The sequence below is a fragment of the Coturnix japonica genome, chromosome 4 (assembly GCF_054131305.1).
Source record: "Coturnix japonica strain WE chromosome 4, WE-NBRP24, whole genome shotgun sequence".
NCBI lineage: Eukaryota > Metazoa > Chordata > Aves > Galliformes > Phasianidae > Coturnix > Coturnix japonica.
The window spans coordinates 89,077,090-89,092,166 of record NC_140666.1 but is presented as its reverse complement, the minus strand read 5'-3'; the positions used below and the strand labels follow the sequence as shown (position 1 = coordinate 89,092,166).

At 43.5% G+C, this 15,077-nt stretch overlaps 1 protein-coding gene across 2 annotated transcripts in view; it reads right to left on the bottom strand.

The window, feature by feature from the left end:
• The window catches only part of ATRN (attractin), a 130,833-nt gene that overhangs the window by 93,391 nt on the left and 22,365 nt on the right, over window positions 1-15,077 (bottom strand). For both annotated transcript variants that reach the window (XM_085545912.1, XM_015862984.3), the window contains exons 2-4: window positions 11,963-12,046; window positions 8,380-8,493; window positions 928-1,056 (exon numbers count right to left, since the gene is read on the bottom strand). In XM_085545912.1, the coding sequence (XP_085402038.1) occupies window positions 928-1,056; window positions 8,380-8,493; window positions 11,963-12,046 (327 nt within the window). The remainder of the gene's footprint in view (window positions 1-927; window positions 1,057-8,379; window positions 8,494-11,962; window positions 12,047-15,077) is intronic.

Here is a 15,077-nt window from a genome sequence, read left to right as displayed (position 1 = left end):
AGATCTAATAACTAGAACTGACAGTCCAACTCCCCTGCAATGAACAGGGATGTCTACAGCTACAACTTCACCACCATCGCATCAGTGCAATGCTGACAGTTGGCAGTAGATGGTGTCATGGTTTATGGTATCAGCCACCCTTTCAGAATGAAGCACTTAGCTCCTGTGCTTCAGGCAACAAGGTAAAAGCTTCCTGGATGCCCCACATTTTTCCAACAGTTGGCTGTATTCTGAAGTGATTAAAAAGGAGGGAAGCACCAAAACTGGCTTCAATGCTGAGCGACTCACTTTAGTCAGTTGAAACTGAGGACTTTGCAGCTGGTTCTTTTAGAAGACAGAGCTTTACACCCACATTAAAATCTCCTAGTGTAGCACATACATCATTTGTACAACCATATTTACATGTTTCACATCTCAAACATGAAACAAGCAAAAAAACCCAAAACAGAATAAAATAAGAAGTCAGATTCAGCAATTCAACCCAAGGACTGAATGAAAAGCAGAGTTCCATGCTGAAGGGTGCTCAGTAATAGGGTCCCACCCAGTGTCCCAAGTGAAATGCGAAAGCATTTCTGTGTAGAAACATCTCTACAACATGCGTAAGGACACACAACATACCAGTTCTGCCTGCTGGAATACGATCACATAAATCTAATAATATAAAATAAACAGTATGATGTCTTTTCTGAGCAAACATTTGCCCACACTTACAATTGACAACTGAAGCTGATGCTGAGCACATTACAGTTATTAGCCAGTGCAAGAGTATAATAAAGATAGAATCTAAATTCAAGTATCTGCTCGTAATTACATGCTTCAGTGGCAACTGCTTTCTCCAAGACAAGACTGAGGGAAGAGGAAACCTCCTTCTGCTCAACCTGCAACATTTATGTAATGTACAAATCACTTTGGAGCGGTACCACTTACTTATATGTGATGTTAAACCCTGTCAAATTATAAGCAGCGTCACTGAAGAAATGCAGAAGAGCGTATCCAGAAGTAGCTACCACTTCTGGTACCGTCTCATTGCTGTCTTTCTCAGGAACGATCAGACCACTGCAAAAGAGGAAAAGGAAAAAAGGTTGAAATGAAACAAAAAGGGAGCAAAATGAAGCAAACACAGTATGCAATATCAGTATGAACAGAATAACTGAAATCAAAAGTATTTATTTGCATCCATTTGAAGCATGATGAATTTGCATACAGTAATTACCATTTTCACAGGGCAGTTATTAAACAGGTTTTATTCAACAGAACTCCTTAAACATTTCAAAAGAAAATAGATCAAGCTTGTGAGTCCACAATCTCCAAGGAACCCATTCTGAATGAACTAAGAACCCACAGGACCCTCTCAGAAAGATAAACCTACATCCCACAGGGACCAGTTTATTAATCCGTGTCTTAATTATGTGCCAAACAGTGGCCACACTACCAACCAAGGACTCCTGACAAACCTTAGGGCACTGAAAATAGCATTACCACTGCTGTCAGCATGCATGATTTCAGTGTGAAAGAAGGAATGGTTGAAGAAAGGAATGCAAATGGAAAACCCTGAAGTAGCCAAGTGGGTTCTTCTGAATGATAAATGTATAATAAAGGCATTTGGCTTGAGTAACCCTGAAGCTGTCTGCAATCACAGTTTTCCTGTGCTTCTAAAAACCTACTTTCCTCTCCTGCTATTCTCCTACAATTGAAACAGGATCTGTTCCTGAAACAAGGTGACACATTTCAAGATAGAAATTGATGTCACAAAAGCACAGAACCCGCTGTACCGAGCCAAATGACAGCTCTGTCAAGCCAGTGATCTCCCTCTAATTTCAGCAGATCCTTGGGAAAAACTGCAACAAACAAAGCAAGCACAGAGCATGCTGGTGGTGTAGTTATCCAGCTGATGGAAACACACAGTTGAGGCCATTTCTGACCTGCAGAATGCTATCTATTTGCTTTCTTTAGCCCGGAACATCTGCAGCAAGTAGTTCAGCAATTAAACTCTGCAGTGATAGAGGAAAGCCCTTGCTGGCTTTACATCTGCTGCCCCATCAGCCACTGTTGCCTCTTGGGCTCTCCACTATGAGAAGTCAGTATAACCACCCTCACTCACCAGTATTTGATTCTACTCAAGCGGGCACAGTTCAGGTTTATAGAATATATTGTGTAAATACTTGAAGTAATCCGGAAGGAGTAAATGAACCACTCACAATTCACCTATTGCACAAAATAGCTTCTATGTGAAAGGGAAAGCTTATCCCTCTTAACAGAAGCCTGACACCCACAAAACAAAGTCAACTCCTCCCTTACACAAGACACAAGAGCAGGCATAACTTTGAAGTCTATTGCATCCTTTTTAGTCCTTTACCTGAGCAAAGTATATTGTCTGTCGCCACCTATTCATAGTTGGCTGTTATTTTTCTTACATAGAACCAGTTTTCCCCCCCAGTGTCCATCCTGGTTCCAGCAAAGGCCAAGCCCAAACCTTCTGAAAGCCGAGCCTCCAACACTGCACAAATATGGGGTCCTGGAAAAGCAGGACCCAGCTTGTGCTCACATCCTGCACATCCAAGGGCAACAGCAGCTAAAAGCAAGGATGAAAAGAGTTTTTCCTTTTAAAAGATCTTATTTTTCCTCTTTTCAGAGTTATTCAGAACAGGAGGCTTTGAAGATGGCTGCTGGTGTAGGGTAAGTGCATTTCTGTACCTATGGAAAGAGCCCACAGCTGTCCACAGCAACCCATTCACATCACTTGCAAAGCACTTTTTGTGACCTAAATTTTTCTGTGCCCGTAATACAATACAATGATAGGCTTGAAGAACAGCAGACACGCAGTGATCCTGACTGAAGGCTTCTGCTATACAATGAGGGGGTGTTTGCCTTAAAAATAACAGAGGCACATTACTTATGTTAGGGTAAATATCCAGCCTTCACAATGGCCCTTTCTGCACAAGTCAGCCCACTGACCAAAACTCACTCTTCATTTCACCAACACACCATAATAACGCTGTAACCTCACCTCTTGTTTTGGCTAAACAACGGCAGCACACTTGCAGATATGGAGCTCAATACATATTTTCCTAGTGAGGAGGCCAATTATTTTTCCCTTTCAGATCTCAAGGATACAGGATTAAAAGGCAAAACGTGCTGCTTTTTCTTCTATGTGCATCAGAGGTGCCCGGCTCCGTGCTGAAATTTCAGACTTGTGATCTGAGGATGATCTCTTCCAAAAGACCATTCTCCCAAAATATCAAAGAACAAAAAGCCTAATAAACTTCTCTTTGCTATTTGCTCCATATACAGTTTTCCTTTGTAATGCAAACTGTAGGACAGCACGCCTCCGCCACGGGAAAACAGATATCCGAATATAATTCAGGGGAAAGGCAAACTACAGCTTGAGGACCAAAGAGAAAACTCCTTTGTTCTGTTTTATCTTCCTTTGGTCTCATCCTCGCAGCACATTTCCCTGATACGAAGCAGCAATTCAGCTGGAAGAAGCCCTGCAGAAGGGAGAGCAACGCAGCAAACACCAAGCAAAGGACAGAACAAACAGCAGGAATGAAAGCACACGCTTATCCCCCACCCCCTCCTCAAATCATCTTCTCTAATAAAGTAAATGCTTGGTACCTCCACAGCATTAGCTCTATTCCTTCCTTCCTTCCTCACCACCTTGTTCTGTTCCTCTGAAGACAAACAGCACGAGGGATGTTCCCTGCGCACTGGTGGTGTTTTCAAAGCACAGATGCAGCCAGACTTGGATAAGGAAAGCAATTTTAGCAACACGTTTTATGTTGTTACACAGCTATTGAGATTCCAAATGAATGACCCGTGTGATTTATCCCACCTGCACAAGTTTAACACATACTGATGGAGCAATGGAACAGGCTGCCTAGAAGGGTTGCAGAGTCTCTTTCTATGGAGATATTCAAGACCCAGCTGGACACCAACCTGTGTGACCTATTATAGGGAGCTGCTTTAGCATTGGGGTGGGACTCAGTGATCTCTTGAGATCCTTTCAAACCCCTGGGAAAAAATCCTGTAGGCACAATCTGAGTTAACACCTTATAGGAAAACTTCCCTTAAACAACAATCCAGAATCTCTCCAGGCTTTGGCCAAGATCATTCTATTTCACAACTGAAAGCTGCAGACCATTTCGCAACCACCACTACTCCAAAGCAAACAAACACTCCTACTCAGCCGAGCTGCCCAATGACTCTGTTTCTTAGAAGCTGTAAGGCAAGCCCCTGTTTTGGCCCAAAATACTTCTATTTGCTGTGCACTGGACTTGTCAAGTCAGTGGAAACAACAGTAAGGCACTCATTTGCCATCACCCTTCGTTGTGCTTTGATCCCTTTTACTGCACCACACACCAATGGGAATTAGCTGGAATGAAGGGCATCTCCTCTCTTCCTTTTCCTTTATTTGCTATGGAGGCAGGATGAGGAGCATGGATTCATCCTTCCCCCTCAAGACAGAACCTGCCAGGAAGGCAGAGATGAGAAGCCTCAGCAAGGAGGAAGGTGGGAGCTGTGTGCGGTGAGGAGGAGGATGCAGAATTCACATCACAGGAAAGCAAAAGGATGAAGCTAATGGCAAAAACTGATGGCACGTTGGCTTCTCAATCTCCTAATATGCAGTGCAAAATCATCCTTTTTGTTTTATCTGGGTACGTGTGTGCAAAGCTGCACCTTATTAAAGCACTCCCCCTGCGTTAGCCACGCTCCCAACAGCAACAGAAAAAACCCAAACAAAAATAAACAAACCCAAAATAGAAGCCAGAGCAGATTAAAAATAAATCAATGCCAAAAGAAAGCGGGGGAGGAGGATAAGGAAACAGATCTCAAGTTTCTGTTCTTAAAGGAAAAGCTAACGTGCTGGAGCCAGGAGATGACTCCTAAAAGTGGGCTCTTTGGGAGACAGAGCTGTTACAAAACCAATTACCAAGAACCAATCCAACTAATTACTGAGAGCTGGCAACACCCAAAGCAAACTATTTCTTGAAAGCACCTTCCCTGTTTCATTAATGACAGCAATAAGCACTGCTGCTGCAGCACTGACAAGGGACATACAGCACCAGTGGCAATGATGGCTGCGGACAGTGGGCACAGTAAGGGTGAGCTGGGGATCACAGTGGCCTTTGCCACTCCTGAGATGTTCTGATTAAGTAAATCACACTTATTCAAAGCAGCAGCTGCCTCACAGGCAGCATACAGGGTAAATGCCAGTGTGGGACATTGTGCAGCAGGTGATATAATGCTTGTAAGCAATACAACACAAGCAGACTGTGGGCTGCGAGCAGGGTTTGCAGAGAGGTTCAGGAAGGGTGCTGAGGACAAAGCAGAAGAAAGCATGAGCATTTACAAGTGCCTGTGGCAGCAATACAAGTTATGATTAATGGCAATGAACGTGAGGCTTGGGGGAGTGGAAGGAAAACAAACCCTAACACAGGAATGGGAAGGAGTGGGGTCAGAGGAGATGCAACACGCGTGCACAGTGAAGGAGGAGAAGTGAAGAACAGGAAGTTTCTAACTAATGTGCTGAGGGATGTGGAACGAAGAGCTCTCAGGAGACCACACTACTGGTTCCAGTTTGAGAGCCCCAGCACAAAACATACTGGAGCACATCCAGCCAGTGAACAATCTGAAGGCCAGGGGCCAAACAGATGAGAAAGGAATCTACAGAATGGCTGAAGTGGAAGGGACCTCTAAGATCATCCAACTCCAACCCCCTGCTGCACACAGGGTTGCCAAGCACTAAATCAGGCACTAGATCCAGTTGCCCAGGGTCCCATCCAACCTGGCCTGGCTTTGGATTAGGGCCTTGAATGCCCCTTCCAATGCAACCACCCCACATTCTGTCTCAAGTTGGGTTTGGCAGTGCCACATTCGCCTGGCTGCAGTCACAGAAAGGGAACTGCTCCCATGTGCTGATGGCAGGGCAGTGATGTCCGTGGGGCAGCCAGTGCCATCTGTCAGTGCTGTCACTGTGACCATCCATCTGTGCCCAATACCACGGTGAGGTGCTTCGGGGCGGCCAAAGGTCTTGCAGAAAGAGGCCAATGTGAGCAAGAAGAACACAGCCTGCTGACCAGCCCAAAACAAGGGTAAATGCTCAGGAACAGCTCCAGTAAACGTTTAACACGAAGTGAAAAATAACAACGAAGTTCACAGACAACAGAGTGTATGTTATCTGCTTCAGAATTCCCCATTCTGTGCTGATGAGAGCGCTGGATTTTTATGAGCTCCCTGTTCCATTCTTGTGTTCCTGAAGCAAAACATTTAAACAGTATTAAGTTGCCTACGATTGCCAATACAAACCAGCAAATCTGTTTCTAACAGTGCTTCATGGAAGCAAAGCTTAATGTACTGGGTGGGACCACCCCACGCACTCAGGCTACAAGGAGTTTAGTAAATAGTTGATGCGGATATTCTACATACATGTAGATGGTGGAGAAATCTAGAGCGGGTCCAGAGGAGGGTCACTAAGATGATCAGAGGGATGGAGCACATCTCCTATGAGGAAAGGTTGAGGAAAATGGGCTTTTTTAGCTTGGAGAAGGCAATGGGGAGACTTTGTTGTGGCCTTCCAGTACTTGAAGAAATTGTATAAACAGGAGGGGGAATAGCTGTTTATGAGGGTGGATAGTGATAGGACAAGTGGGAATGGTTTGAAACTGAGACAGGGGAGGTTTAGGTTAGATATTAGGAGAAAGTTTTTCACTCAGAGGGTGGTGACACACTGGAACAAGTTGCCCAAGGAGGCTGTGGATGCCCCATCCCTGCAGGCATTCAAGGCCAGGCTGGATGTGGCTCTGGGCAGCCTGGGCTGCTGGATGGTGACCCTGCACACAGCAGGGGGTTGAAACCAGATGATCATTGTGGGTCTTTCCATGATTCTATGAAATTCAGTCTTGCAGCTAAAACAGGTAAAACTGATGTCAACTGCTCCATAGTTTAGTGCTGAGGATTTCCAAGATGAACATCGTATTTTAAACAAACGAATGTGAACATCAGAAAGTTGAGAAAATTAGCAGAGAAGGAATTGAGGTATAAAAAAGAGGTATAATATTAAAAAAAGCTGAGCTTTGGAGAGTCCTGGGAGGAATTTCCAGTGTTTATCAACAAACTCAGAAAGCTGACAGTGCCCAGAGGTCCAAAGCTCAATCTTTCAAGTCCTCCGGCGTGGTGCAAAAATAGTGAAGAGCAAAAGATGGCTTTGGTTAATGTTAAAAATTTAATACGAGCCAAGAAAATAAATAAAATATGAAGACAGCCTGAGAAATTGTAGAGCGTTTATTTTTGTACCGGAGAAAAGTATTTTTCAACAGATGCCTTTTTCGCACTTCATCAAAATTAGAAGCATCTGCTGTTTCCTGAACTTGGGTTAGTGAACAACACAGCACAGTACTAATGAAGATGAAACTCAAATGTCATCTGAAGAAGCAATTAGAAAAGGAAAAAATGGAATTCTTTTCCTACCTCAAAAATGTTATTGTATTAAGCTCACGCTTGCTTGTCCTCAGGCACAGACTTCCCAGTGATTTACAGACGATTTTCAAGTCTGAACCGTAATTGTTCATGCTATGAACTACTTATAACCTCAATTTAAAAAGCCTATTAATTTTTGGAAAACACACCAGGAACTGCAGGCACAAATCATGATCATTTCACCTTTTCGACGGCGTATTAAAAATTACCTCGATTAGAGCAAAATGACTATGAGTCAAGATGACATTTCTTCCTCTTCATGCATATCAATTCAGCACATGATACCAGGAGAGGGCTTCCAGGTTCTTTTTAGCACAGTGCTGGCTTCCTCTTCTCTTCAAATGGGGAGAGATGGCCCCAACCCTTTGTTTGCATGCCCTGCTTTAATCTCAAGTTAGAGTCTGGAGATTTATAGGCTGACCTACCACTGCTGTTTCTGAACATCGAGATGCTTATCTGTAAGAGCTACATGGCTGCAGCATTGATCAGTTGGCTTCTCCCTTGTGTCAGTGTGAACATGCCACGAGCTGAACCTTAAGTCACGGTCATGGCTCAATAAATGGGGCGGTTTTAGGCTCCTGAAGGAGCCAGTGCACCAAATCACCCCCGGCACAAACAGATGACAATAACTGTGCCTAAAATAAACAGGATTTGGAAGGAAAAAACTAATACTTACATGCCACAGTGTAGTAACATGATCTGTTCATTGTAAAAGCAAAAACAACTCCATAATTGTTGATGCTGCCGATGACTGCACAAAAGAACACTGTATGGGCTGTACTGGCAGTATTATATATTTAGGTTACTGGAACATACTTATGCTGCTATAAGCCACATCTGATTCAGGCTCAAGTTAAAGAAATAGCACTGCTTAAAGTTAAGACTCTTCACAAGTGAACTTACCTAAAAGCTGCCAGTAAAGGAGCATAAATGGAGTCTCCATCATACACATATAAGTGGTCCCAACTGCACTCTGTGGCAAAGTGATTGAATCGAAGCCTCAGGATCGTGTTTGGCCTGTAAGGAAAAAAAAACAAATACAAAGAATTAAAAGATTTGGAATTAGCCACTCAACACACACAGCAAAGTCCTTCCGACAAGCTCCTGCAACGTGAAGCTCCCCTCTAAACAAGACTAAAACTGTGTTGTTTAGTGCAAATGTAGACGCATTGAACATGTCACAGCTTTCATTCTGGCACGCACGCTCCACTGTTATTAAGGGAACAGATTCTTTACAGCCAGAAAAACAACTGTGTCCTTAAACCTTCCCCCACCACAAAGGGCAGAAATTGAAAAGCAGGCACAACCAGCCCACTGCTCTTTACCTCTAATGATAGGGCTCTGCGGGGGTAAGCAATGAAAATATGTATGTACAATACACGTAAAGAATCACAGCCACCATTAAACACCCCTCTTTCTCTACTTCAAGGGATTTTCTGCAGATTGACACAATTATGGTGGACTATCTAGTCACCTGGAAGCTGGCAGAAAGCTTCCTTCTATTAATTTATTACCCTATTATTTCTGTAGGATCTTGAAAGGCCGTCTCGAAAGAAGTCCTTCTGAATTGGAAATCAGAAACACAAGGGTAGTGAAGCACTGACTTGCACAGGTTGCCCAGAGAGGTGGTGGATGCCCCATCCCTAAAGGCACCCAAGGGCAGGCAGGATGGGACTCTGAGCACCTGATGGAGCTGTGGGTGTCCCTGTTCACTGCAGGGGGTGGGACCAGACGGCTTTTAAGGGCCTCTTCCAATTCAAACCATTCAGTGATTCAATGCAGAGGTGTGACCTGAGATGTATCAGCAGGAAAAATGCTTGGTTTACTCAGTGAGGAGGTGCAAGGGGAACTCATGTACCAAAACTCACCAGTGTCCCTTCTATTCGATGCACAAAGGATGCCCATGAAGCCATAACCATGTAATGAACATTTAGATACCATTAGTTTCACGGCTCACACATAAAGGTACATCTAAAGAGAATCCCTCCAGAGCCACAGCAGAAATCTCATTAACGCTCAGCTCAGGGAGGGTGAAAACCCCACCAGCTTTGTGCTTGGACCTGAGATGAAAGGCAATGAATCCATAGCCACGCTGCCTCTTCCCACCCACAGCCGCAAAAGCATAGATGAAAGTGATTAGGATCTCTCAACAGTATACTGCCCTTGGGTTCAAATGAAATTGCCATTCATCCTAATACAATGTCGGCCTGCCACCGAGTCCTTCTTTCTGACAGAATGGGAATTCTTTAGGGAGTTGTTCAGCAAAAGAATGCTTTTTGGTAAGCACGCTGATCTTCTCCATGCCTTTGGAAAAAGAGAGGCAGGTGTAACTCAAGGACAACGTCTCGCTGAAGGAAAAGTACAGAAAGTGCTCGTCGTTTCAAAACAAAGCACTCTAAGAAATTGTAGGGGGTTTGCTTCTATTTTAATGGCATGACAGCTGTAGAGAAACGTGGAATCCTTCATCAATAAAAGCTTTAGACCAAGAACAGAAAGAATACCTACAGTAGAGCTAGCAACTCATTAACAGAGAGCACTCGTTCGCACAATTCCAAGGTGTGGGGCTTCAGGCTCAGCCTCAGATGGGATCCCTGGGTTGGATCACATCTGCTTTGTCTGTGCAGTAAGCAGCACAGCCCTGGCATGAGGACACAGCACACACAGCAGCCAAGAGTCAGGAGCTGTGTGAAAAGGAAACGTGCTGCACACAACACATGGCTTCCTTTATACCTGAATTTATCTAGTGTCTTCAGTTGCTTATTTAGCTTGTGCCTTTACTTTACTAACCTCAAATGCCCTCCACATACCAGTGTGCTAGCACCGAGGTGAAGGCACTTAGCAGAATTTAACATCTCTGCAGAAGCTGTTTTCCAAGTCCAGATCTCTCTGGGAATGTCACATTTGGCAGAGAGAGCTTGGGTTATTTTCACAGGGGGTGCATATTTCAGCTGTTTCAATCAGCGTGGTCTTTCTGTGCATCACCATCCTCTGACAGCAGGGTACAAACACCCAGAAGCAGGAAAAGGACATCTCCTTGAATGCCTGACTACAAAAGTACTGTCTCACTTCAAGCCTCACAAAGTGGTAGCTCTCCAAGAAGCCTCTGGGGTCCAGAAGAAGCTGAAGGAGTCATGATGATGACGTTATGAAGGACCTGTGAGCAGCATCTCCATTCTGATAAGAACACAAGACATATTATCCTCTGAAGGAAAAAATAAATAAGTAAGAAGAAGCTCTGAGGGTTATGCTGACTGCACTCGAATTGCTGAGGCTGTTTTGTCTGTAATAATATCCTTTAAAAACATTCTTTTTTTTAACTTGTAATTCCAAAGTAAATGCAGTTGCATTTTTACTACCTGCAAAAATGAAGAGGTCTTGCCACTTAGGGCATCTCACTTGGAGCTCAACCACATCAAAGCACTGGGCTCCTCCCAGTTAAGAGTTGGTGGTAGGTCTCCAGTTGCAGCTCTCTGGATGGATTTCTGAACAGCTTGGCCCTTCCAAACATAAGCTCCCAAGACATTCAGAGGTAAATCAGTCATCCAAAATAAATGTCTGAAGTGGATGAAGTGAATACCATTCCACCCCCACCCACCAGGCATCCCAAAGAAAGAGAAGACTGAAGAAAAACATACCCTGGTCTTTTATTAAGTTCTAAACATCCAAGATGCTGAGAGACCTCAGTATAAAAGTTGTTAAATGTAAATGTAGTTGTCTGTGCTCTCACAAGACGTGATCCTATCCATAAACCACTCTGCTTACAGTGTCAGGGGGCAGTATGGAACGTGATCTAAGATATAGCTGTTAATGTACAGCATAATAACTGACCAACCAAAGCTATATATATGGACTATAAGGATGAATTTTACAGTCATGGTACTGTGGAAAACACCCTTCATCTGCTGCCCCATCCATCAGATGACAGTCAGAGAGTACACACTACATGGGATACTGCTAAAACCTATGCAAGAGATCGCTGGAAGAAATACAAAGATCAAACATACAGCAATAGAGAAATGAAGGGAGAGGTCTAAGGGATTCTTCCCAGTTCAAATCTTTGCAAATAACTTTGTGTAAAAAAAGAAACAAACCTCAAGTGCAGCATTACATAAACTGTCTTTCCATGAGCATTAAGTGCGAGGTTTTTTTTTCATACTGCCTAAAATTGAACACGGACTGAATCCTGACCATCTGAACAGCCCGATACAATAGCAGATGATTAAGTATTAGACCCTTATTTACTCAGACAGGTGCATTTATTCTGATTTTCCACGCAGTTTCAAAACCAAGTGGATTTTACACCAGGAAGCCATAAATTCAGGAAGTAGTTTGCACAAACAACAACAATACAACAAACCTATTTTCCAAGCATAACTAAGTGGTGCTGCCCTATGCAGCCTTAGGAATAGTAATAATAATAAAAGGATTATGAGATCTAAATACAAAAGCAACACTGTTTGCAAGCAGAGGTGTTGACTCCACTCACCTCCCTTCAATTAGCCAGGTGCATTTTGTTTTGTATTTGTAGTTCCCAGGCCCATCCGTTACGTACCCTGAAGGTTCAGTGAGTCTGTAAACAGAAAAGAATAAAGACAAGCATTAGTCTTCAAAGTTACAGCATTCATAAAGGATATCCTGAATTTAGGAGATCCATTGCTGGGTTTTCACCTTCTGAAGAGCCCTTAAAAACAATACAAAATGAATCAATTGGGATTTTCCTGTTCATGTCTGTGTACATGCTTTCTGATGATTGTCATTGGAGAATGAAGTAAGAGTGATGGTTTTTCTACCAGAAAAGCCTAACACAGAGACTGGAAAGAGCGACCAAAGACATGCAAAGGTTGCTTACACATCCTCATCACTCATATTGGAAATTTAACAGCCAAACACACATACAGTGACACAAAATCAATCACGGAATCATTAAGGTTGGAAAAGACCTGTAAGTCCTATGGCCAACCCCAACCCATGACCATTAAACCATGACCCTCAGTGCCTCACAGCTCTTGGACACCTCTTGGGATGGTGATTCCAACACTGCCTGCACAGCCTGTGCCAGTATATTTCCTAATATCCAACCCAAGCCCTCCCTGAAGGTAGCAACATACTGGCTTCAGTTATGACTTATCTCCTCCACCATGATTTCAACATTTCTCTCCAGAGATCACAGACAACTGAGAGGACAACCACGCTATCTAAAAGGTAACAGAGGCATAGAGTTGAAGTTTGGGACAGTAGACCCCTTATACCACTTGGGTTCCCAAAAACCAGGCACTGGGCAGCCTGGTCTGCTGGTTGGCGACCCTGTACATAGCATGGGGTTGAAACCAGATGATCCCTGTTGTCCTTTTCAATCCACGCTATTCTATGATACTATGCAATGCACACCACAATTTAAGGCTTCGATATATTTGAAAATTCAAAGTACTTCTCTATTGGCATAGAATTTGCAAAAAGGGATGGAAATTCTTAACTGTAGAAAACAGAATCTAGTCCTCTTGTAATATGTAATAACCATGGAAGGGTAGAAAAGAGATCATGTCAGTGCTTCAGTGCTGACAGCACTTTGCATTCAAGAGCCAACAGACACTGGAAACCTGAGTAAGTCTCGCATGCTGAAAAACAACCTTATGCAACCTGCCAAGCTCTCAGAGAGCTCAGAAAACTCCTTGAACAACTTTCTCTGGCAACGATTATTAAATCATTCACCACCGAAACGCCATCGAGAGCAACGCTACACAATAAACAACCCATAAACCCAAGCCGTGTCTGATCTCAGAGCGTATCAACATCCGTATAATTAACGATCATGTGATGGCAAAGCAAAAACGAAACACGGGATTTAGTTAAAAAATAAATAACAGATCCTATTTCTACCATACGCTGTTAAATGCTTATCTGTAAGTTGCTCAGATTCCTCGCTAAGCTTTAGAAGCTGTTGCCGTTACAGACAACTACAGGATATTAAATAATAATAACAAAATTAGAGTTCAGGCCTTCAAAAGGAGAAGAGATTGGATTGAGTGTGGGACACGTGATACTTGCAGGGTTGTGCCCATAGGGCTACTCTCAGCCCTGCAGCCTAACCATACTATTCCTAACTCTAATCATAGAATCATAGAGGATGGAAAAGACCAAAGTCAACCCCAACCCACCCTCATCATGCCCACTGACCATCTCCCCACGGCTGATACACTGAAGTCAAGTCAGGGTACACCAGCTTCCCAATGCCTCTGGTGTGGATTTGGGAAGGGAAGGATGTTTTAGCTCCAAGGTTTAGCTTGGAGAAGAGAAGGCTCCAGGGAGACCTCATTGTGGCCGTCTGGTACTTGAAGGAAGCATACAAACAGAAGGGGGAATGGTTGTTTACAAGGGTGGATAGCGATAGGACAAGGGGGAATGGTTTTAAACTGAGACAGGGGAGGTTTAGGCTGGATATTAGGAGGAAGATTTTCACCCAGAAGGTGGTGATGCACTGGAACAGGCATTCTTCATGACTTGGTCTCAAGGTGCTGCACCCTATGAAAGAAAGAAGCCAAGTCCTTCAGGTGTTCTCTATGATGGGTGAGTACACGTGGTCAGAGTGGAAAAACACACACAGTGCAAAGATAATGCTTTTAGCAAAGCACAGATAGAGCACTGAACTACAAAGCGACAACGTTGCCTTCAAAACCACCACGGTGGAAAAACTCTTGCATATTTCTGGTTAAAAACTGGAGATTTTAAAATAGATATCAATGCTAACGTGCATGCAGACACTACCAAAGGGCTGTTAGCATTGCTACCACAGCTCCTTACAGCTGATGTAAATTTCTCGCTGACTTTCACCCGGGCTCTTAATAGTGTCAGCGATGTTAGACGTGTGTATTTGTTAGATACAAATTGCTGTATACTGACAAAGTCCCGGCAGAGCCGTGAATCGCACAATGAGGTGAAGACTCAAAGCTGTTTTCTAATTACCATCTAATAAATCTAAACAGCTGAACACAAAGAGTCACAAACTCCAAGGAGCTTGTAGCATCAGAGTAATTCATTTTTTAAGGTCATTAATAGAATCATAGGATAACCTAAGCCGGAAGGGACCCATAAGGATCAATGAGTCCAACTCCTGGCTCCACCCGAATTCTAACTTCCTTCCAATACATCACATCATTAAAGGTACACACGACATGCTGGCAGCAAGGTGTTGAAAACATTTAATTTTGCCTCAGATTCTCAGCAGATCTCATTGGTTTCCATTGCTTCCAGTGTGACAGAAAAACTCCAGCATTCCCACCAGAGTCCTGCTAAAAACAGAAAACTACCACGAAAACCAACTGTTCGTCCTCATTTTGAAGTTGCTAAAACTAGAGACTGATGCACACAGTGAGTCTTCCTCCTCCCTCCCCTCTCTTCTCAAACAACACCACAATTAGAAGCCATTGTTTCGGGTAAATTTGAAGTTGCATCCAATAAGGAGAGGGTTGCTACAGCCTATTACAGAACAATGGCATTCTACCCTGAACTGATTAACAACTTATCTTTGTTCATTTTCTGAAAGAACACCAAGTAAACACAAAAACCACACACTGATATACCCTATGGTTTCCTACGGGTCCCAG